Here is a 23,960-nt window from a genome sequence, read left to right on the forward strand (position 1 = left end):
CGAACCCAGAACCATTCGCTTTCAAAGCGAACACCGTTTATTTTGTGAAGCTATAATGTATAAAAAGTGAAAATACACAGTTTTCGAACAAAAAATTACTTATTACTTTAAGAAAAGTGGCTTGCCAGATTTTTCCCAGATTTTTTGCCAGATTTTTTACTCTTCAGACCTGGTAACCCTGCAAGCACCGCCCGATGAGTTGAATGAAATCTCTCTGCTGGCCCGATTCACACGAACCGGTTCGCCACAACACTATAAAAGCAAGTGGCACGTCAGCGGGCGGCTGTCAGTCAGGTTGAGTTCTGCTTACCGACAACAACAACCGCCGCAACCCCTCCCCACTTTCGGATATTTACCTCCGGAAAATTACCTGTGTTTTGATCGGTGTTCACACAGTCCTCCAGATTAATTTGTTTCATTGTGGTCAGTGTTTTTATTGTGGTGTGTGTTTGCGTATTTCAAGGTGCTTACATAACCCAAGAGGTACAAAAGCCGGTTCACAAACAAGCTTGCCGCTCAGTTAGTGTGCTGATTAATCGTGGTGCAGAACAACCAAACAAGATGTCGCGCAATCCGGCTGAAAATCAACTCAACCTGCACAGGAACAACCTGAAGGTGAGTGCGCATCAGTTGATGATCGTGATATGCATATCTCTGTAGACAGGGAGCAAAGTTAGTTCTAGAAAATGTGACTTGTTGTGCTCAAGAGCTCTCGAGTGCATATCAATAGGAATGCTTGAGTGCCCCCTGTGTTGATTCTGTTATCAATGATCCAGAGTGACCTTTTCTTCGATGAAAAGAAGCATTGCGTTTCATTCTTTTCGCATATATTTTGAATATATTTTTATTTGAATATTTACAAACATTAAAAATTTATTGGTTAAAACATGGTGTTAACGAGATTTTAACTAATGATGCTATGTAATGTTTTTAAAGATAAGGCTTTTTTAATCTGATGTTACGATTGTTTTAACTTTGAAAATTATAAAAATTTGGCCAAAACATGTTCATTGTTAGCACCAAATAAAATTTTAAATTTCACGATTTCTTACTTTTTTTTTTTCAAAAAGCACAATCGTCATAGTAAACCGTTGCGTATAGGCAATTTGAAAAAGAACACTTCCGTGGCCGTGGGGTTACGGGTTTCGCCTTGTAAGCGGAAGGTGATTGGTTCGATTCCTATCTGGCTCGGCAAAGTCAGATCCCTTAAAAGAGTAAATCTGCTCACTGAGAATACTGACCGGTAGGGGATGGGTTTCGACTAGCGGCGTGCTGGGTTTCCTTCCAATCCAGAGGTCGTGAGTTCGATTCTCGTACCGGGATGATGATGTTTCTTATGAATTCCACCGTTTTCATATACACATGAACCTTAAATTTTTCTTATTTTAATACGGCTTCATGAAGGAAAAGTACTTCCTAATATTTTTTTACTTTGATGATCGGACATCAGGTCGTAGTGACTAGGCCATGAATAAATATTAAATATCTACTTTCAATACTTCAACCAATAACAGTAACAAATATAGAGGGATCTCAAAGACAAATTTTGATGTCTCGGAAATTTCTTATTTTATTCTTATATTTTTTTTAAGCCGCTGTATTGAGACCATCCATAAACCACGTGGACACTTTAGGGGGAGGGGGTATGGCGATTGTCCACGCTCCATTCAAAAAGATTTTTTTGTATGGACAATTGTCCATGAGGGGGTTCAAGATTCCCAAAAAAGTGTCCACGTGGTTTATGGATGGTCCCATTCAGAAAACAGAGATTCATGCTTCAATATCTCTTAGACAATTTTATAGCAAATTTTCTGAACTCTTCAAAAAATCAGAAATGGTCAAATAAATGATATGAACTAAATTTCAATTTTTTTTTTCAAGGAGCTCTATTTTTTCAAAAAATCATAACACGGTAGCAAAATTTTTGACCATAGGTACTTCTCTTTGGCTCAAAAGTCACGGATTTTAGGAAATTTAATTTTGGTAATTTTTTTCACTTGTACCTATTTTATCTAAATAGTTCTAATCAATACCTACAACATTTCCCAAGACACCAAATTGATCAGAAAATTCCTTAAAAAGTCACAGATTTTCGAATATTTGCGTACAATTTTTGTAAAGACAGCTGCCAAAATTATATAGAGACATTTCTGGGTGAACTAATGACAAAAAAAAATACCGATCCTCGGTCCTAACCTGGGCATGGGCGCAGCACCTGAAAGGACCTAATAAAAATAAGTTATGAACAAAAAAAAAATGACACAAAAAAGGCTTCTTCGGTCATAAAGAAAGCCCAAATAAAAAAAAAAAATATGTATCAAAAAATCATGAAAATATAGTTTTTAAAGTGTAGTGTCCTTTAAAAACTATATTATCCTTTGTGGTCCGCGGGCCACAAAAAATAACCTCGCGGGGTACATTTGGCCCGCGGACCATACTTGGGTCACCCCTGTATAGAATGTTATTATCACTTATAACAGTCAAACAAAGATCCTTTCATAGATATAAAACAATGTTGGACCCGGTTAATTCTGGTCAGTAACCTGGGACCAGGTTCTCGGACGCTATGGTATTGCCTACAGATTGTCAAGGGGAAGTATTGCCCTGTATTGCCAATACACTTTCCTTGTTCAAAGTGGTAAAATAGTCAATGTTCACGAAATTATGTCACAAGTTCAAATAAACAAACACATTGTCAATTGGGTAGACTGACCCAGAACCGGTTCCTGGTTTCCGGCCATTAATGGAAGAACTGCTTAATACACCTTCCTCATCCATAGTGGACATGCAATAAATCTTTGTTCAAGAAATTGAACATGCAACAAATTTAAATGTTATAAGTACCGTCATCAGGGGTGACATTGGGTCTGGGGGGTGAGATTGGGTCATACAAAAATGCTGAAATTTGTATGACCCAATTTCACCCCCCAGACCCAATGTCACCCCTGATGACGGTACAAGTAATTATTATATTAAATTAAACATTACCAAACCTAAATAAGGTGTAAAAAAAGGTTAAGTTGAGAGAACATTAGGAGTTATTCCCGATTTGCGAGATCTGTCCATCAAGCGTCCTTCTATCGACTCTGACGATCGAATGCAATTCCGTGCCAATCGTGCTCTGAATAGCCTTCTTAATATCCAACATAAGCTACTGCATTGAAGAACAGAAAAAAAACGAAACTATAACTAAAGATCTGAAGGTGTTAACGCTATTTCAAGCCCAATTTCAAGCTTCAGCCAAGCCCTCTTTGCCTGCCAGTCACAAGATTGAGATACACTTTCTCTCGGCAAAAACGGGCCAGAAATGACTTGCGAACTGCCAGTAGTAATACGCGGTCACAAAACCCCTTTCGCTCTCGACCTGCAACTTGCGTAGGCTGGTTGCTCGCACTTAATTGGGTCGGTTTTAGCTGGATTCATCCACCTATAAGTTTGTGCGATAAGCAACGTAAAAAAGTGAAAGTCACGCGGTTGTCCAGAACGTTTGCTGACCGGGAGTCAATTTGCATCGAGCGGTCACGCTATGCTGGGTTATGAACGTTGAGATCTGGGTTGAAGTGTATACACCGAACAAAGGAGTTGAGCACGATAAGGGGTGCGTTTGAGTTGGTTTAACGATAGGTAACGCGACTGATCAATATTAGAACTTTTCTAGGTCACGCTGATCATGCTTTGTTCGCTCAGATTTGTATCAAAAAGTAGGTTGAATTTGCATTTGATGAACAACTGACGATTTGACCGTGAATCCATCTGATTAACTTTAATAAATTATGTTAAGTCGAGTCCTTCGGTAGCCATGGTATCACATCGATACTATCCGATGCACGTCATGGCAATTAGACTAATGTATCTTTTTGCTTGAGTCCATCAGATAATTGAGTTGCACATTCTCAGTGGAGCTGTTTGGATCAATATTAGAATAATTACACCCCAACGGCACCTGTTTGTGAGTCACGCTTGCAGTGCACCCTTTTTTTTGCTCACTTTATTTTTGTCCAACAAGTTCGTTAGATTAGCGAATACAATCAAACGTAGAATCAGACACGCTTCGGGATTAGAGTACAATCGTATCATCTGCCGGCAAAAACCACGATCCAGACGATAGCGTTTTCGCCGCCCTTATCACTTGAAAGGTGGAAAAATATGGTTTAAAAACGGTGATTTTGTGCGTACGGACGGCGTGGCGGTGTGATTTGGAAAAGCACTTTGGCCCGTATTGCCTCGGCGGGCAAAGGTACTTGGTACTCGAGCTATTCAAATGTTGACTTCTGTTGGTGGTTCTGACGGCGCGCCACTTGGGTTTAAAAAGGTTCGATAACTGTTATCAAGTGAAACAATTATCGATCGATAGCGAATGTAACCGTTAACTGTTTTGCCTGATGCAATTTTAAACAGTTCGCTGATTGCATGTGTAACGGAATGCACATGGCATATTGATGATGTTGTGTTTTTTTTCTATTCTATTCTTTAGGATAATTTTCAAAGTTTGAAATCAAAATTGAAATTACAAGCCTGAGTTCCAACATTTCAATGATTTTGTTTTTAGAAATCCTGTATAAACTAGCACAGATGTTTTACAAGCATTAGTTTTGAAAAGACTGTGTTAATAGTTTTAATGAAAAAATATAATTTACGAGAAAAACTTTTATTTATAACTTATAAAATCAAAAATAATTTTTAAAAATGCCTTTCCAAGCAACATATTATCAATTATTTAAAAACATTTAATATGGAAAACTGCCAAAAAATTATGGAGACTTGTATGGACAAACCAATCATGCAGAATGTCTTTTTATGGAAAAAGAAAAGAAAAACAAAATAATTCAATCGACGGAAATATGCCGATTTCTTAAATTGCTAATTTTGTTCCAAACCAAAAGTGTCTGAATGTGATTAAATTTAAATTTACATACATGTAAAAAATTTCAAAATTTCATATTCCCGATTATTTATTAAATACTTTCAAAAGATGATTTCCAATAACTCCTGAAAGGTTTATAAAGATTTTTCATGATTTAAGTGAATAGAAGACGATTGAAGTTTTAAGTTTTGCCATGCGCAAAGCGAACTGTCAAACTTTGTGAGCGTTTTTCTCGAAACACGGAGTTGATTAGACGGGTGCCACGATATATCGAGATGAGATGGACCAAATTGGCTGAAATTTAGAATGAGGACTCTCAAAACCGTGTGCATTAAAAAGCCCGATTTTGTCCATGACTTAAATTGAGAATCTGACTTAAATCAAGAATCTTTGGGATTTCGTAATTTGTCGGAGATTTTTTTAAATGTATCATTTTAATATTGTTTAGTTATGATATTAAAACATTTTGGCATGGTTTTGGAACACCTGGGATGTTCTAGTCCATCCGAAACTCCCGGGAATTTTGTGCAACTGGCTTACCAAAGAAACAAGTCCAAACATCAAAATTTGGACAACGGATCCTACCCAGACTACATCAGTGAGTGCGCTAGGCTACAGTACATTGTTGTAACAACTTATTGGGATGATCTGGGTCATCCAAGAACTCCCTGGAGTTATGACCTATGGGTCTACCACCGTAACAAGCCAGAGGTCGACGGTTTTTGACCCCGGAACATACCCGCATAGCTTCAGTGAGTGCGGTAGACTACTTTTCAGGTGTGTTGAGATGTCCTGGGTCATCCAAGAACTCCCTGGAGTTATGACCTGTGGGTCTACCACCGTAACAAGCCAGAGGTCGACGGTTTTTGACCCCGGAACATACCCGCATAGCTTCAGTGAGTATGGTAGACTACTTTCCAGATGTGTTGAGATGTCCTGGGTCATCCAAGAACTCCCTGGAGTTATGACCTGTGGGTCTACCACCGTAACAAGCCAGAGGTCGACGGTTTTTGACCCCGTAACATACCCGCATAGCTTCAGTGTGTATGGTAGACTACTTTCCAGATGTGTTGAGATGTCCTGGGTCATCCGAGAACTTCCTGGAGTTAAGATCTGCAGGTCTACCACCGTAACAAGCCAGAGGTCGACGGGTTTTGACCCCGGAACATATCCGCATAGCTTCAGTGAGTATGGTAGACTACTTTCCAGATGTGTTGAGATGTCCTGGGTCATCCAAGAACTCCCTGGAGTTATGACCTGTGGGTCTACCACCGTAACAAGCCAGAGGTCGACGGGTTTTGACCCCGGAACATACCCGCATAGCTTCAGTGAGTATGGTAGACTACTTTCCAGATGTGTTGAGATGCCCTGGGTCTTCCAAGAACTCCCTGGAGTTAAGATATGCAGGTCTTCCACCGTAACAAGCCAGAGGTTGACGGTTTTTGACCCCGGAACATATCCGCATAGCATCAGTGAGTATGGTAGACTACATTCCAGATATGTTGAGATGCCCTGGGTCATCCAAGGACTCGCTGGAGTTATATGTGGATCTACCACCGTAACAAGCCAGAGGTTGACGGTTTTAGACCCCCGAATATATCCGCATTGCTTCAGCGCGTATTGTTGACGTATTTTTGTGTTTGGATGTCCTGGGTCATCCAAGGACTTTTTGAAAGATCCCAACATACGAGGAATGAAGTCTACAATACACACTGAAGCTATGCGGGTATGTCACAGGAATAAAAGCCGTCGACCTCTTGCTTGTTACGGTGGTAGACCTGCAGATCTCAACTCCAGGGAGTTCTTGGATGACCCAGGACATCTCAACACATCTGGAAAGTAGTCTACCATACTCACTGAAGCTATGCGGATATGTTCCGGGGTCAAAACCCGTCAACCTCTGGCTTGTTACGGTGGTAGACCCACAGGTCATAACTCCAGGGAGTTCTTGGATGACCCAGGACATCTCAACACATCTGGAAAGTAGTCTACCATACTCACTGAAGCTATGCGGGTATGTTCCGAGGTCAAAAACCGTCGACCTCTGGCTTGTTACGGTGGTAGACCTGCAGATCTTAACTCCAGGGAGTTCTTGGAAGACCCAGGACATCTCAACACATCTGGAAAGTAGTCTACCGCACTCACTGAAGCTATGCGGATATGTTCCGGGGTCAAAACCCGTCGACCTCTGGCTTGATACCGTGGTAGACCTGCAGATCTTGACTCCAGGGAGTTCTTGGAAGACCCAGGACATCTCAACACATCTGGAAAGTAGTCTACCATACTCACTGAAGCTATGCGGGTATGTTCCGGGGTCAAAACCCGTCGACCTCTGGCTTGTTACGGTGGTAGACCTGCAGATCTTAACTCCAGGGAGTTCTTGGAAGACCCAGGACATCTCAACACATCTGGAAAGTAGTCTACCATACTCACTGAAGCTATGCGGGTATGTTCCGGGGTCAAAAACCGTCGACCTCTGGCTTGTTACGGTGGTAGACCCACAGGTCATAACTCCAGCGAGTCCTTGGATGACCCAGGACATCTCAACACATCTGGAATGTAGTCTACCATACTCACTGATGCTATGCGGGTATGTTCCGGGGTCAAAAACTGTCGACCTCTGGCTTGTTACGGTGGTAGACCCACAGGTCATAACTCCAGCGAGTCCTTGGATGACCCAGGACATCTCAACACATCTGGAATGTAGTCTACCATACTCACTGATGCTATGCGGGTATGTTCCGAGGTCAAAAACCGTCGACCTCTGGCTTGTTACGGTGGTAGACCTGCAGATCTTAACTCCAAGGAGTTCTTGGATGAACCAGGACATCTCAACACATCTGGAAAGTAGTCTACCATACTCACTGAAGCTATGCGGGTATGTTCCGGGGTCAAAAACTGTCGACCTCTGGCTTGTTACGGTGGTAGACCCACAGGTCATAACTCCAGGGAGTCCTTGGATGACCCAGATCATCCCAATGAGTTGTTACAACAATGTACTGTAGCCTACCGCACTCACTGAAGCAGTCTGGGTAGGATCCGTTGTCAAAGTTTTGAAGTTTCTTTGGTAAGCCAGTTGCACAAAATTCCCGGAAGTTTCGGATGGATTAGAACATCCCAGGTGTTCTAAAACCATGCTAAAATGTTTTAATAACATAACTGAACAATATTAAATTGATACATTTAAAAAAATACTCCGAAAAATTACGAAATCCCAAAGATTCTTGATTTAAGTCAGATTCTCAATTTAAGTCATGGACATTCTCATTTTAAGTCATGACTTAAAAAAAGTTGTGTAAATCGAGAATCGTTTAAAAAAAGGTGACTTAAAAAAAGAATATGGTGTACCGTAAAACGGGGTGACTTTGATAGCCGGGGTGACTTTGATAGGTTTGCGATTTTTTCGCAAAACGAAAAGTACAATTAGAATACGTAAGGAATGGTTTAGAAACATACTGACCATGGTAGTTAAGTGTTCAAAGTACCTCAAGAAGAACTTTTCATAAAATTTTTAAAAGTTTTAAAAGCTAGTTAACTACAGTTGAGAAAATGTTGATGAAAGTCATTATTTTAAACTTCTCAAAGTGTCATGATTTTCTCAATGAACATGATTTTGAATCGGAAAACGGAATGCATTTACGGATTCTTTGGACAATTTTACACTTGGAGAAGGTTCAATAAGTTTGTAAATAAAAAAAAATGTGTTTTTAAAACAAAATTAAAAAAAAATTAATTGAAAACGTTACTTAATCCACTTAACGTGGTTGGTGCCTTCCTCACATTCATGTTGTATTTACAAGTTAATTAAAGAGTTTTTTTTTAATTTTTTTTTCGTTTAATTTTTTATAATTATTGATTTTACCAGAACAGCAATTTTCAATTATTTTACTACCAACTCTCCAAAATAAAGGAGAAAAGGGGGGGGGGCTGTAATTGAATTTAAAAGTGCTTATATGCCAACATTAGGTGCACGATGGAATTGCATGCTGTCCCCCTAGTCTTATTAAACAATGTCTCATGAGTTGTATATTTCAGTAAAAAGTTCGTGTAAATCTTTGTCGATACAAAATTATGTATTCAGCAACATAATTAATACAGACTTTTTCCAGAAGAGACGCAGACACTGCTTAAGCAATGTGGCAACCGGGCGATACGCATGCTGCGCGACTCTCGCGCGTAAGCAAAAAGATCCGGCCTTTGAGGTTATGCAAAAATCACCCTTTTTTCAGCTACAAAAAAACTTTTTCATGGCATAACTTTAAAAGTACTTCACTAAACAGAATAAAATTGAATAGGGTCTTAGGGGATCCCAAAACGAAAAAAATAAGGCGGATCCGGCCAAAATCGGTTCAGCCAGTTCTGAGATAATCGTGTGGTAAAAAATCATGTCTACACACATCCCCACAGACATTTGTGAATTTGATTCTGAGTCGATAGGTATACGTGAAGGTATATCTAGGAGGTGTATTTAAGAAGTTCATTTTTCGAGTGATTTTATAGCAGGGGTGACCAAAGTATGGCCCGCGGGCCAAACGTGGCCCGCGAGGTGATTTTTTGTGGCCCGCGGACCCATTTTGAATAATCAAGTAAATGGTATATTTTATTCTTTTGTATTTTCCTTTTTTAAGGACACAGTTTCACAAGTTTCAATGTGAGTGAAACTAGTAAATATTCATCAAACATTTTTGGAAATTCAGGCTTTCAGGATAAAAAGTGTAATCAGCTGAAATCAATCAAAAATTCATTCCTCTGTGTTAAGAATCATTTTGAGCATGTTCTAGTATAACAAATTTCTTAGTGAATTTTCGATATTTTTTTTTTCGCTAAAATGTTTTTTTTGGTCATTATTATATTTTGAAAATAGTGATTGCAATTCAACTTTACGGGTGAGTAAAACATTTTCTAACTTTTGTTTCGTTGAAATGATGAAATTCTGGCTCTCAACGATTTTTTATTAGTCACATTTAATTTAAAGATAAAATTACACCGTTACATAAATCAGGCAGGTTACATGTCACCATTTTCGAAACATGAAAATAAACTTTAAACTTTATTGAGAACACAAGTACATTCAACTGAAAACATTTTGTTAAATTTAAAACAATACCTATAGAAAACTGCCATTTTATGTTTTCTATTTTTTAGTTAACGAAAATGTTGAAAGAAACAGAAATTTCATAAAAGCTTGATAGATGAATTTTCTAGTCATATAAATTAAAATAACGTATTTATTATAATATCTTATTTGGCCCGCAAGCACATTCGAGCTTCAAATTTGGCCCGGCCTGCAAAAACTTTGAGCACCCCTGTTTTATAGCCTTGCCTCAGTGAGGTGAGGAAGGCAAAACACTTTCATTTCTAAAAAAAAAAAAATACCCTGCAAAGTTACACAAACCCCAAATTTGTTCAGTTCAGTAACAAAAAATGGCGAAGGATTCATAACAATTTTTGTTTTTTTTTTCGATGGAAAATGCATTTTTTTGGAATTTTGAGTACAACTTATCGGGTGCACAATTTTTTGGAATTTTGAGTACAACTTATCGGGTGCACAATTTCAAATGAAAGTCCTTTTGACATCGAATTTCCAAATTATCACCATTTCAAGCTGCCAAATATTAAAAATCACGTCTTTTTGAATTTTCAAAAATGAAGTGGGTCGAACCGCCCCTCCGTCACGAGACATCGTGATAAGAGACCAAAATTACCTTTTAGGACGAAGTTTCACGCAAATAGAAGAGGGAAACTTTTCCGATTTCGTGTGAGTTTTTTTTTATTTATTTTTTAGTTGGTAGAGAATTACCCATTTTTTTTCCTTCACTAACAACATTGGATGTGCATGGTCACGCCAGTAAAAAAGTACAAGTTTAAATAGATGAAAAAATGCGCTAATTCCATCGCCGCTGAACAATACGCTGATAAAGTTGCTCCCCCGGGTGTTTGTTTGTTGCTGGCAACGTCTGCCATAACTTTTGCCGTGTTATCACGCTTACGATAACGACTTCTCCCTCCTGTTCTTCTTGCTGGACCTATATTGACTACGAAAGGTGATCGTGGGTACAAGCAAATACAGGCGCCGCTGTGTTTTACTCCAGAGACTGTTCGGTTCATTAGCATTGTGGTAATAAATCGAGATAACTTAGGCTGCGCCAATCCTGCGATTAGCTTAATTTTATAAATAACCCTTAAGGTGTTTAGAAGGTGACAGCATCAAAGTGTTCTTGAACGGCAATTGAGAACTTTTTCGAGTCGTGGCGATTTCCGTCAGAATCACTCATTACTTAATTGCTCAGCGAGGAATGAGTTGGCAACATTTTCGCAAGTTCACTGCCAAGTAAACCACGTATTAGTGAGTCCTTAAACGCAAATTTCGAGAATGTTAAGAACCATGCAGTATAGAACTGAAACACGCAGAACTACTACAACCAGGCCACACAATACCTCATTTTTTGCCAATAAATAATTCATCAACTTTTTTTCCGCCAAGCCCGGCGTTTCGAACTTCACGCGCGAAGCAGACGTCGGTCGAAGGTGAAGTCTAGAGCTTTCAAATTGGCTTGTTGTTGTTCTGTGATGCTTTGAATGACCGTCACAGCGGCTACTTTAGTAACTACGACTTAAAAGATTCATCAAGCCCGCGTTGATTCATAGCTGGTCGACGATCGGCGCTTCTTACATCACGACCAGCCCCAGACATTCACCGACCGGAAAGTCGGCACTTGAGCGGACCACGATTGCGGTGAGGGTATTTGCATCGAACTTCACCACTACAAGCCGGCTGTATTTATTTGTTCAATTTATAACTTGAAGGGTTGAGGGAAGTTTGTGCAAACACGTACAAAAAAAAGCTTCTGCTTGAATTAACCCGAGAAGGTTGAAGTTTGTGAAGCTTATCCAAATTTGCTTGAATATTATCATTTAAATTAAAAATTGTTTTTCTGTTCCAAAATGTGTTCAACCATGTCAGCGCAATCGAACACACACTACCGAGCATTTCCATTTACTCGGGTATTAACAAGGTTCGCGCGATCTGCGATGCATTAATCGCTGTTACTTAGTTCAGTGGCTGAACCAGTTTGAGCCTTATGATATGCACTGGAACTCCCCTATAAGTAACCATAACCGCGTTCCACGCTTGGATGCAAACCGAAACCGGCTTCTGGCGGTAGAAAGGTTGGCCAAGTTTTCCATTCTACTAAGCATGCTGCTTAACAGGTGTCAATGAACTAGCAATGCCTTCAGTGAAACTTTGTTTGTTTTCTTAAGCATGAAACGAGCTAACTTGGGCACAGCCTAACGAAATCTATCATTCACCACATAAAAAAATAAAATCATTAGTCATTTAAATTGCCTCTCACCACCTCAAAAATCAAGCCCAAATCCCAATCACAAAGCTAAGCCCACAATTTGTCGCCAACCTGCCTCCTTTTTGGTGGTGGTCAGCACAGAAAAAAAATGATGGTAATATTCATCAGGAAATGGTGACAGATTTTGTGGCAAAATAAATGATAAATTTTACCCCAGAAAATGATGAATTTTCATCAGTTTTTGATGAATATTCATCAGGTTCACAATTTTACACATTTTTTATGTAATATTACACAAATAAAGAGGTAATATTCAACCTACCAAATTTTCAACATTCCAAAATTCAACTTTTTTTTTTCTGTGAGGCTGAAACGGTCATCGAACCAAGCCCCCATATCGAATGCGTATGCCTCGTGGGTCACTTGAAGTTTTTTTGTGTTATTTTATGTTTTGGACCCCTTGCAGCCCACTGATGATGTTGGATCGTGATTGGGTCGTGATGTACGAGGAAAGTGAATTTGGCTACATATCGATTATGTAACATATTTGATCGATATCTTTGTTTCGTTACATCATTTGAAACTTTTTTTTTCAATTCATTAAAAAAAGCCAAAACAGATTTTCTGTATTTTCCTTCTTTTCAGACAAAAAAAAAGTTTATGAAATTTATTACATGGAAATTTGAAAATAACAGATGTGAATTGCCAACTCTTTACAAGGCCATTATCAGTAGTTCTTCGAACAATTGTCTTAAAAAAAACTCGGAAAAACACTTGACCTAAAAATTTTAACGTGACTATAGAGTTCCCTAGATGTAGAAAAAGTATTCCTAGCATGTATGTACAAAAACCTAGGAAAGTATCCTGTCGTAGTATTTTTTAAGATTTATGTTCTAGCTTATTTTTCAACTGCTCGTATTTTTTCTTTTCAAAAGCTTTTCCATTAAATTTATCTTTTGAATATTTTAAAAGTTTATTCCATGTATTTAAATGATTTTTGTTCTAATTCTTTTTTTCAATATTTTCCCAACAAACTTGTAAAAGAAATTTCTCTCAACCTTGTTTTTTCAATTACCTCCAATAAATGACTGAAAATATACTTTAAAATGACTTTAAATTTTATAATGCAGCATCTTCTTCAATGCACAAATATTCTTAATGTATAATAATAATTGAAATTGGTCATAAATGATAATTTTACATGGCATTTTAAAATGGCTGTAACTTTTGACCCTTAAGTCCAAATTGACATGTCAACAAATAAAAATGTTCGTTTTTTAGAGCTTTAAAAGTGCTCCGAATATCACTTTTCTCTAAAACTTAACCCTGAATTGCTAGGTTCAAAAAATGATTTTTGAAGGTTTGCTCAGATGCTTTCTATAAATTTGGTCGTAGAAGGCGTACATTACGAGATAAAATTTTGGCGTCTTCGACAAAGTTGCTGGAATTGGCAATCCCAACAACTTTCTACAAGAAAAAAAAAATCTCAAAAATATTCCTGTAAAGTTAAATTTCCAAAATCACCCTAATCGTGAACCACCCTAATTTTAAACCAAACCAAAAGGTGCCCTTTTCCATTTGCAACAACTCTTCTCAAGACACCAAAGCTCCAAAACTTAATCATTTTTCGGAATATCCATTTTCCACTTAATTTTGCGATCTGGACCACTGGGCACTGTTTATGAGGTCATTTTGGGCAACCTTTGTTGTTTGAAAAACTTTCGTTTCGTGTTTTATGTCTTTATTCTTTAATTTTCAAGTATTTTTTTAATATTGTTTAGTATTTGTTTGTACTTGCCTATACTACAATCTCAATCACTATCTTTTGCCTTTTTGGTGATTGTGAATAAATTTCAAAATTGTTCGGGTGTTTTTCGATTGTTTCGAGGATAACACATTTTGCATTTTCGTCATGTGACAGGACTTACTTGTCCTGTCATTAACGAACGACAAAACAGCCTACGTTTCTCTACCAATAACAACGGAATCGAACAGTAACACTTTTCAAAACAAATGCTGAAAAGTTCTACTTTTTAGCATCCATTTTTAGCATTCATTGTTTAGAATTTTCACATGTTTAGAAAAGTAATACTTTCAACATTTTTTTCATTTTAACGGTAATTGACTAAATACTTGGACATTTGACTTAAAATTCCATTCGGAATTGTAAAAAAAAAAAATGTATGGAACTCGTTGCAAAACATGATTCTTTTTTTGCAACTTGTTGCATAAACTACTATTATAAAACATTGAAAATGACATATAACACAAGTAAAACCCATATTTTTTTTTTTTTTTTTTTTTAATTTATATTTATTCAGTTTTTCTTTTCCATGTACATTCATTCAGTTAAAATATTATTGAGTGTCCAATCACAATCGATGACTTTTTACCTCAATTTTAAATACTAGCAACTTTCATTTATTCATGAAATATTGGAGCTTTCGCTATTCAGTGATTTCAAATGTAGGAGGTCCTACATGTACAAAAGGGAAAAGGGATACCTTAAAACTAACTTATAAACTATATAAAGAGCGGATCAATGCAGCTGAAGACTGCAATGATTTTTGTCGAAATGCATCAATTATCTTATTGGACATAACATCCAAAGTGTCAACTTCGGCTAATTGATGAAGTTCACTGGTGCTGAACCAGGGAGGAAGTTTCAGAATCATTTTCAGAATTTTGTTCTGAATCCTCTGAAGTTTTTCTTCCTGGTTAAGCAACAGCTTGTCCAGATCGGCACAGCATAAAGCATGGCAGGTCTGAAAATTTGTTTATAAATTAACAGTTTATTCTTGAGACAAAGTCTAGAATTCCTGTTTATAAGTGGATACAAACATTTAATATATTTGTTACATTTAACCTGGATACTTTCAATGTGATCCTTGTAAGTAAGGTTTTTGTCAAAAGCAAGTCCAAGATATTTCACTTTATCCTCCCACTTTAAATTTACCTCATTCATCTTTATAATGTGATGACTTTTGGTTTAAGAAAATCAGCCCTTGGTTTGTGAGGGAAAATAATAAGTTGAGTTTTGCAGCATTTGGAGTAATTTTCCATTCTTTCAAATAAGAATTGAAAATATCCAAGCTTTTTTGTAATCTTCTAGTGATGACACGAAGGCTTCTACCTTTGGCGGAGATGCTTGTATCATCAGCAAAAAGTGATTTCTGACATCCTGGGGGCAAATCAGGCAAGTCAGAAGTAAAAATATTGTATAAAATTGGACCCAAAATGCTTCCTTGAGGGACGCCAGCACGTACAGGTAGTTGATCAGATTTGCTATTCTGATAACATACCTGCAGAGTACGATCCGTCAAATAATTTTGAATAATTTTCACGATATAAATCGGAAAATTAAACCTTTTCAATTTCGCAATCAAACCTTTATGCCAAACACTGTCAAATGCTTTTTCTATGTCTAGAAGAGCAGCGCCAGTAGAATAGCCCTCAGATTTGTTGCTTCGAATCAAATTTGAAACTCTCAACAACTGATGAGTAGTTGAATGCCCAAGGCGAAATCCAAACTGCTCATCAGCGAAAATTGAATTTTCATTAATGTGCGTCATCATTCTATTAAGAATTATTCTTTCGAATAATTTACTAATAGATGAAAGCAAACTAATGGGCCGATAGCTTGAAGCTTCGGCAGGATTTTTGTCCGGTTTCAAAATCGGAACTACTTTGGCATTTTTCCAACTACTGGGAAAATATGCCAAATCAAAACATTTGTTGCAAATTTTGACCAAGCTATTTAAAGTTGCTTCAGGTAATTTTTTAATTAAAATGTAAAAAATGCCATCCTCACCAGGGGCTTTCATATTTTTAAATTTTTGATAATAGATTTTATTTCATTCAGATCCGTATTAAAAACTTCATCTGATGAAAATTCTTGTTCAACAATATTCTGAAATTCTATTGAAATTTGATCTTCAATAGGACTCAAAACATTTAAGTTGAAATTATGGGCACTCTCAAACTGCTGAGCAAGTTTTTGAGCTTTCTCCCCATTAGTTAATAGAATATTATCACCATCTTTTAAAGAAGGGATTGGTTTTGAGGTTTCTTAAGAACCTTTGAAAGTTTCCAAAAGGTTTGGAATAAGGTTTAATTTGTTCGACATCTCTTGCGAACTTTTCATTTCGCAGGAGAGTGAATCTGTGGTCAATAACCTTTTGCAAATCTTTTTGAATTCGCTTCAGTGCAGGATCACGAGAACGTTGATACTGTCTTCGGCGAACATTTTTCAGACGAATCAAAAGCTGAAGATCGTCATCAATAATGGGAGAATCAAATTTGACTTGGACTTTAGGAATAGCAATATTCCTAGCATCCAAAATTGCATTAGTTAAAGATTCCAAGGCTGAATCAATATCAGCTTTGGTTTCTAAAACAAAATCATGATTTAAACTATTTTCAATATGATGCTGATACCTGTCCCAATTAGCTTTGTGATAATTAAACACAGAACTATTGGGTCTGGTAACTGCTTCATGAGAAAGTGAAAAAGTTACTGGAAGGTGATCAGAATCAAAATCAGCATGAGTCACTAAAGGACCACAATACTGACTTTGATTTGTCAAAACCAAATCAATTGTTGATGGATTTCTAACAGAAGAAAAGCAAGTTGGCCCATTCGGGTATAAAACCGAATAAAGACCAGAAGTGCAATCTCTGAATAGAATTTTACCATTGGAATTTACTTTTGAATTATTCCAAGATTGGTGTTTGGCATTAAAATCACCGATGATCAAAAATCGAGATCTTTGCCGAGTAAGTTTATTCAAATCCCCTTTGAAATAATTTTTATTTTCCCCAGTGCATTGGAAAGGCAAATATGCAGCTGCAATCATAATTTTCCCAAAAGAAGTTTCCAGTTCAATGCCCAAACTTTCAATAACTTTTAACTTAAAGTCACGTAACGTGCTATAAGTCATACTACGGTGGATAACTATTGCAACTCCACCGCCATTTCGATTCATTCTGTTATTGGTTATAACTTTATAATCTGGATCACTTTTCAAATAAGTGCCAGTTTTTAAAAATGTTTCGGTTATAACAGCAACATGCACGTTATGAACTCGTAAAAAGTTGAAAAATTCATTTTCTTTCGCTTTTAAAGAGCGAGCATTAAAATTCATAATATTGATGGAATTACTTAGATCCATGATTAAACTTCAGGGTAAGAACAACATCATTCGCAAATTTTAATCCAATCTGGATAGCTTCCATCATGGATGTAGCATTACTCATTGTTTGAATCAAACCAAACAGTGAGTTTTGCAAAAAGTCATTTTTCAAACGTAACATCGCCGAGATCAGAAGATCCCAAAGCGTTGCCAGCAGAAAAATTTTCAAATGAAATTTGAGGTACCTGCCCAATTTCAGGAAGATTGGTAGAGGATTTAAAATTCGTGGATGAACCCGAACCCGAAACGACGTTGGCATAAGAAATACCATTAGTGTTACCTAACTTTTCCATGGTAGGGGTATTGTTCGAGTGAGACAGCACGAACGTTTGATTTAAAGATGCAGGTACAACCTGACTTTGAGAAAATTTCGGTTTGGATTTCGGCTGATGCTTAGCACGAGAATGCAAAACCTTTTTTATCTGATGGGGCAATCCCAGACATTTGATTTGTGATTTCCACCACAATTTGCACATTTAAATTGGGTGACTTCTTTCACGGGACAATTGTCCTTGTCGTGAGAAGAATCCCCGCAAACCATGCATTTTGGAATCATGGCGCAATGATCAGTACCGTGACCGAATGCCTGGCAACGCCGGCACTGGGTCAGATTCTGGCCATTACCGCCATGTTTCTTAAAATGCTCCCACTTTACCCGTACATGGAACAAAAACTGAACCTTGTCCAAAAGTTTCAAATTGTTGATTTCATTTCTGTTGAAATGAATCAGATAAAATTGTGAAGTCAAACCAAAGCGAGAAATATTCCCGTTTGATTTTTCTTCATTGGTATTACTTGGGATGGGGCAAAGCCAAGCAACACCTTAAGTTCGTTTTTGATCTCATCCACCGACAAGTCGTTGGAGAGACCTTTCAGGACCGCTTTGAATGGACGAGCATTCTTGGTCTCATACGTGTAGAAATTGTGTTTGTGGTTTTTCAAATAACCAACAAAAGTTTGGTGATCTTGTAAAGATTCCGTCAACAAGCGACATTCTCCTCTTCGACCAAGCTGGAACGAAACCTTCAAATTGCAAGTTTCCTTGCAATTCTTCAGTTGCGTTCGAAAGCTGGCCAAATCGGAGACGGAAGTCACTACAATTGGCGGAGCCTTTACTCGTTTCTCGACGGCAGAAGGCTCAGTACGAGGAGAAGGATCCTTGTCAACAGTTTCGGATAAAACACCGAAACTATTTGCCAATGGAATTGGAGGATTGACCTCACTTTCAGAATCAGAATCAGACCTCGGATGAGGCTGTTTTCTTTTTCTGTTTCCGTTTGCCGGTTTAGCGTTCAAACGCTTCACCGACGTAACGACCAAATCTTCAGAAGATTTGCGTTTACCTTTGTTTTGACGCATTTTGCAAGCAAAGTTCTCTTAAAAAGATGGCTTCGTTTGTAAAATACAACAAAATTTCAGGTGGGGTTAGTCTTGAAAAGACTGTTTAGAATTTTGGAAAGTAACTCAGGTAGTCTTTAAAAAGACTGTGAATTTTGTTTGAAATAACTCTGAGCTTAGGTAGTAAAAAATACCGCAGCTCTAGTGTCCGTTCACCACGAAGGTTCGCAAGACACTGAAAACCCATATTAAAAAAAAAAACTTCTTTCCAACTTTTTGCCTTCCTCACACCACGGAGGCAAGAAAATAGAACTTCTTAAATACACCTGCTAGATATACCTTCACGTATCCATATCGACTCAGAATCAGATTCTGAGCAACCGATTTTGGCCGGGTCAGCCTTATTCGATTCGTTTTGGGGTCCCATAAGACCCTATTAAAATTTATTCTGTTTAGTAAAGTATTGAAAAAGTTTTTTTTTTGCATAACCTCAAAAGGTCTTTTGTTTACGTGCGAGAGTCGCGTCAGATGCGAAACGCCCAGTTGCCACATTGCTTCAAATGAGAGTCTGCATGTTTTCTGGAAAAGTCTGTATCAGGTATATATTTTTTTCATAAACTTATTTTCATTATTACTTTGTAAATGTGAGGAAGGCACCAACCACCTAATGGTGGATTAAGAAACGTTTTTTGAGGATCAATTGTTTGAAAAAATAATGTTTGGTGAATTTTTAAATCGAAGCCCGCCTAAAGGCGGAATCAGGTTGCAGAAAATCACATATAATTTTAAGAAAAAAAAGGTTATCACTAAAATTCGGTATTGATAAAATTTAACCACTTTCGATCTTATTTATTTTTTATATTATGACAAAAAAGAAAAAAAAATGCTGTTATTGATCTTTTTTCAGGCAGTATCAAAAATTCATCCAAAAGTTTATTTAATATTTATTTTTACTACAATACAAATTAACATACTTTTTTTTACCTTTTTTTACAGCGAGATATGTGTCACACACATTTTATTATACATACATACAACACTATTTCAAACTTAGTTTGACTATTTTTACAATCAGGATTGGGTCCGCAAGTTCGACAATTTTGGAGTAATTTTATTATATTGATCGAAATTCCGTTAGTTTTTCAAAACAAATTTAAATTGTTCAGAACAAGGAATTTATCTTATCAAAACATTAGGTATAGTCCTAAAATTGATGATCACTCATGGAGAGTCATTTTAACCACATTGTATTCGTGATTAATTGCATTGCAACTTAAATGCAAAACGAACATGACATGAGGTTGGGTTGAGTAGTACATAGTAATAGTTTTGTTGTTAGGCTGATACCTACTGACTTAAACTTGTTCAGCCACAAATGCATTCATTCAACACATTTTAACAACATTACATTGCAATCATTTTGATCATGTATTTGGTTGGAGATATGATTTTTTCAAATATGAAGGTTTTCTTTCAAATTTCTTTCTCTTAAAATTTAAAGCAACACTATTTTATTTACGCCGGCTAAAAACCTTAAATTTAAACGTATAGTCTTGCAAATTAACAGACCAGACGCTTGCATCGTTGCATCCGTCCACGGAATCGCAAACGAGTTTGGAATATTAATTCTTCAGGTGCATATTCGCATGCTGATAAATTTGCGAGGAACCTGTTTTGTAAACTCCTCAGCTTGCAAAATGGAATACTGCGAATAAAAAGCAACAATTCAAAACTTTGTTTTAACGTTGATTCCAAGCGTTCTAAAATTAAAAACTCGTGTTTTTGTAATTTAAATTGATTTATTTACCAAAATAACAATTTTATATACTCTGTGATCATTAAAAATTTGGTTTCTTTCCCAATGGTTTGGTATGGGAAATTTGACCAAAGTGAAGTAAAAATCAAGATTTTTTTTGGATTAGGTCCTATAAACATATGAAACACAATAGCTTTATAACCTTAAAACTGCATTGCATAACGATTTTTTTTTTTGCTGCACAAAACTGCACAAAAAAATGCCCACGTGTCGTCTCAGCACTATTGCAAGCGGAAATTGTGCCGGTATAAACAACAACCAAACCTGTTTCCCAAACCAAACCGGGTCTTCCAGCCAAAAGCCCCTTTCTCCTTTCTCCTGAACTGTGCAGCTCGGTGCACTTCTTTATGTTTGCTGGCTTGAACTGTAAATAGCCACGGACGACATGTCCGACGTGTGCTGCCAGTTGCAACCAGCAGGGGTGGGAGGAAGTTACTTGAAAAACATCGACCGGACCACAACCGGTTTTCATTCCGCGCGCGAATTAAAACGTGTACTTTATATGAAAAAAAAATGAGTAAAGCGGTTGACTTCGTGGGGCACTAGCCCAGCCAATGTGGGTTTGATGTCTAGAGCTTCTGGAAGGAACTCAATGAAAAGCCTTGGCACTAGACACTGCCTGCCTAGTTATGACTATTTCGCAACTTTTGAAATCATTTATTTATTAATTTTGTAAAATAGGTATTTTTAAACAAAAAATTAAGTTAAAGAAGACAAAATCTTTTAAAATTCGAATTCTTAAAGTAGTTTTAACTTAAACTTGATATTTGAAGTACTTTAAAGATTTTTATATATTTTTAAGTCAATCATTCAAGTGTGTTAAAAGAATCCAAATATATTGAAATGTAGATGCTAGTTTTCCCAAAAAAAAACATTTTGCTAATTTCATTCTCCCCCAATTCCAGGAGAGCAACACCTCCGTCACGAGCAATGGCGCCCCGGTCGGAACGAAGACGGCCACGGTGACCGCCGGCGAGCGCGGTCCGGTGCTGCTGCAGGACGTGCACTTCCTGGACGAGTTGGCCCACTTTGATCGGGAGCGCATTCCGGAGCGTGTGGTCCACGCCAAGGGTGGCGGCGCGTTCGGTTACTTCGAGGTGACGCACGACATCACCAAGTTCTGCGCGGCCAAGGTGTTCGAGAAGGTCGGCAAGAAGACCCCGATGGCGGTGCGCTTCTCGACTGTGGGCGGTGAAAGTGGTTCGGCCGATACGGCCCGTGACCCGCGCGGTTTCGCCCTGAAGTTCTACACCGAGGATGGCGTGTGGGATTTGGTGGGAAACAACACCCCGATCTTCTTCATCCGTGACCCGATCCTGTTCCCGAGCTTCATCCACACCCAGAAGCGTAACCCGGCGACTCACCTCAAGGATGCGGATATGTTCTGGGACTTTATCTCGCTGCGGCCGGAAACGACTCACCAGGTGATGTTCCTGTTCGCCGATCGTGGTACTCCGGACGGTTTCCGGTTCATGAACGGATACGGATCGCACACCTTTAAGATGGTCAACGCCGCCGGCAATCCAATCTGGTGCAAGTTCCACTTCAAGACCGACCAGGGCATCAAGAACCTGGACGCCAAGCGTGCCGATGAACTGGCCGGTTCCGATCCGGACTACGCTATCCGTGATCTGTACAATTCGATCGCCAAGGGAGAATTCCCCAGCTGGACGCTGTACATCCAAGTGATGACCTTCGAGCAAGCCGAGAAGACCAGCTTCAATCCGTTCGACCTCACCAAGGTTTGGCCTCAGGGCGAATACCCGCTGATCCCAGTCGGTAAAATGGTCCTCGATCGCAACCCAAGCAACTACTTTGCCGAAGTCGAGCAGATCGCGTTTGCTCCGTCTCACCTTATCCCCGGTATCGAACCATCCCCGGACAAGATGCTCCAGGGTCGTCTGTTCTCGTACGCCGATACCCATCGTCACCGCCTCGGAGCCAACTACCAGCAGCTGCCGGTCAACTGCCCGTATCGCGTGTCGATCAAGAACTACCAGCGTGACGGTCCGATGAACAGCACCGACAACCAGGGAGGCGCCCCCAACTACTACCCGAACTCGTTCGGCGGTCCGGAACCAAGTGTGTTCGCCCACAAGCTGCAGAACACCCAGCAGCCGTGTGCCGGAACCATCCATCGTTTCGAAACCCCCGACGACGACAACTTCTCCCAGGCCACCGTGTTCTACCGCCAGGTGCTGGACCAGGCAGCCCGTCAACGTCTGGTGGACAACATTGTCGGCCATCTGAAGAATGCCTCGCAGTTCATCCAGGAGCGTGCCGTCAAGAACTTTGCCCAGGTTGATGCCGATTTCGGACGTCTGCTGAACGAGGGCCTGAAGCTGCAGCGCTCGGCCAAGATGTAAGGTGGCCCGGAAGAGGTGCAAAACATTCACACACACATACAAGCTTCAATATTTTTTATCGTCTTTATTGTCCTAATTTGTACCACAATTTACCTACACGAAAAAGGGTTTACGGATTACACATACGGAAATAAAGGATGAGATTTTTACATATTTTTAATCGAAAGGTAATTTTTATATTTTCTATTCTAGCTGTTAACATTCTATACATGGGATATTATTAAGCGATTCCAATAAAGTTTAACGATTTCCTACAACTTTTCTTGTTTGCCAATATATTAATATCACATACTATTATATGTAATAACTTTTGCAATTTGGACAGGAATTTTAATAAACTAAAACACATTTACTAATTTGTTTTAATGCTGCTGTTCTAACCAAGGCTTAAATCGTCTCTTACTCAGTTTAATATTCAATAAAATATATTCATGAAACTTTCAGGAACGATTGAAAATTGCCTTTTAAACGGATTTAGAAAATTTTCTTTAATATTAAATATAGTGATTTTCTACATGTATATAACCCTGACCCTGATTTTCAATAAATGTGAATCGGAGCTTAGTGCTGCCACCTATTGGACATTTAACGAATCATCTCAAAAGGGCTGCGGTGAAAGATCCGGCCTACGTCATCAGCCGGATTATTTGACAAAGGACTTACGTCTTACTCGAAGGTGCCATTCCAAAAAACCCGGGCCGCAAGCCCAGAAATACCTTGTATGTTTTCAAACGTTTATATCATAGACAGTCTGTGCTTATATCTTATACCTGGATCATTGACGGAATTGCTTGTGGAATTACTGGCGAAGCCGCAGTCTGCCGACCAAGTGGCGACTTCTTACGGCACTGATTTTGCGGCGTATTCGAGGTCGAGGAGATTGGTTGGCCGAATCATTGACGAGACGAGTTTTGAGGACGTTGTATCTTCTTTTAGGAGTTAGCTCAGGAGCAGAGCATCCGAATATGAGTCCGGTATTGATATAGCGTGAAACGTGGATTTTTTCAAAATTTAGAACAAAAAGGTTTTTTTCATCCAAATTTCTATGAATCACATGCCGCAAAGTAGGGACAGCACTGT

General features: G+C 38.5%; 1 protein-coding gene across 1 annotated transcript; it reads left to right on the forward strand.

Moving 5' to 3' along the window:
- The first annotated feature begins 267 nt into the window (after positions 1-267).
- LOC6038874 (catalase) lies at positions 268-23,137 on the forward strand. The gene is made up of 2 exons (XM_038266148.1): positions 268-615; positions 21,420-23,137. The coding sequence occupies exons 1-2, from the start codon at positions 562-564 to the stop codon at positions 22,878-22,880; spliced, it is 1,515 nt and encodes a 504-aa protein (XP_038122076.1). The 5' UTR covers positions 268-561; the 3' UTR covers positions 22,881-23,137.
- The last annotated feature ends 823 nt before the right edge of the window (positions 23,138-23,960 follow it).

Source organism: Culex quinquefasciatus, chromosome 3 (genome assembly GCF_015732765.1).
Source record: "Culex quinquefasciatus strain JHB chromosome 3, VPISU_Cqui_1.0_pri_paternal, whole genome shotgun sequence".
NCBI lineage: Eukaryota > Metazoa > Arthropoda > Insecta > Diptera > Culicidae > Culex > Culex quinquefasciatus.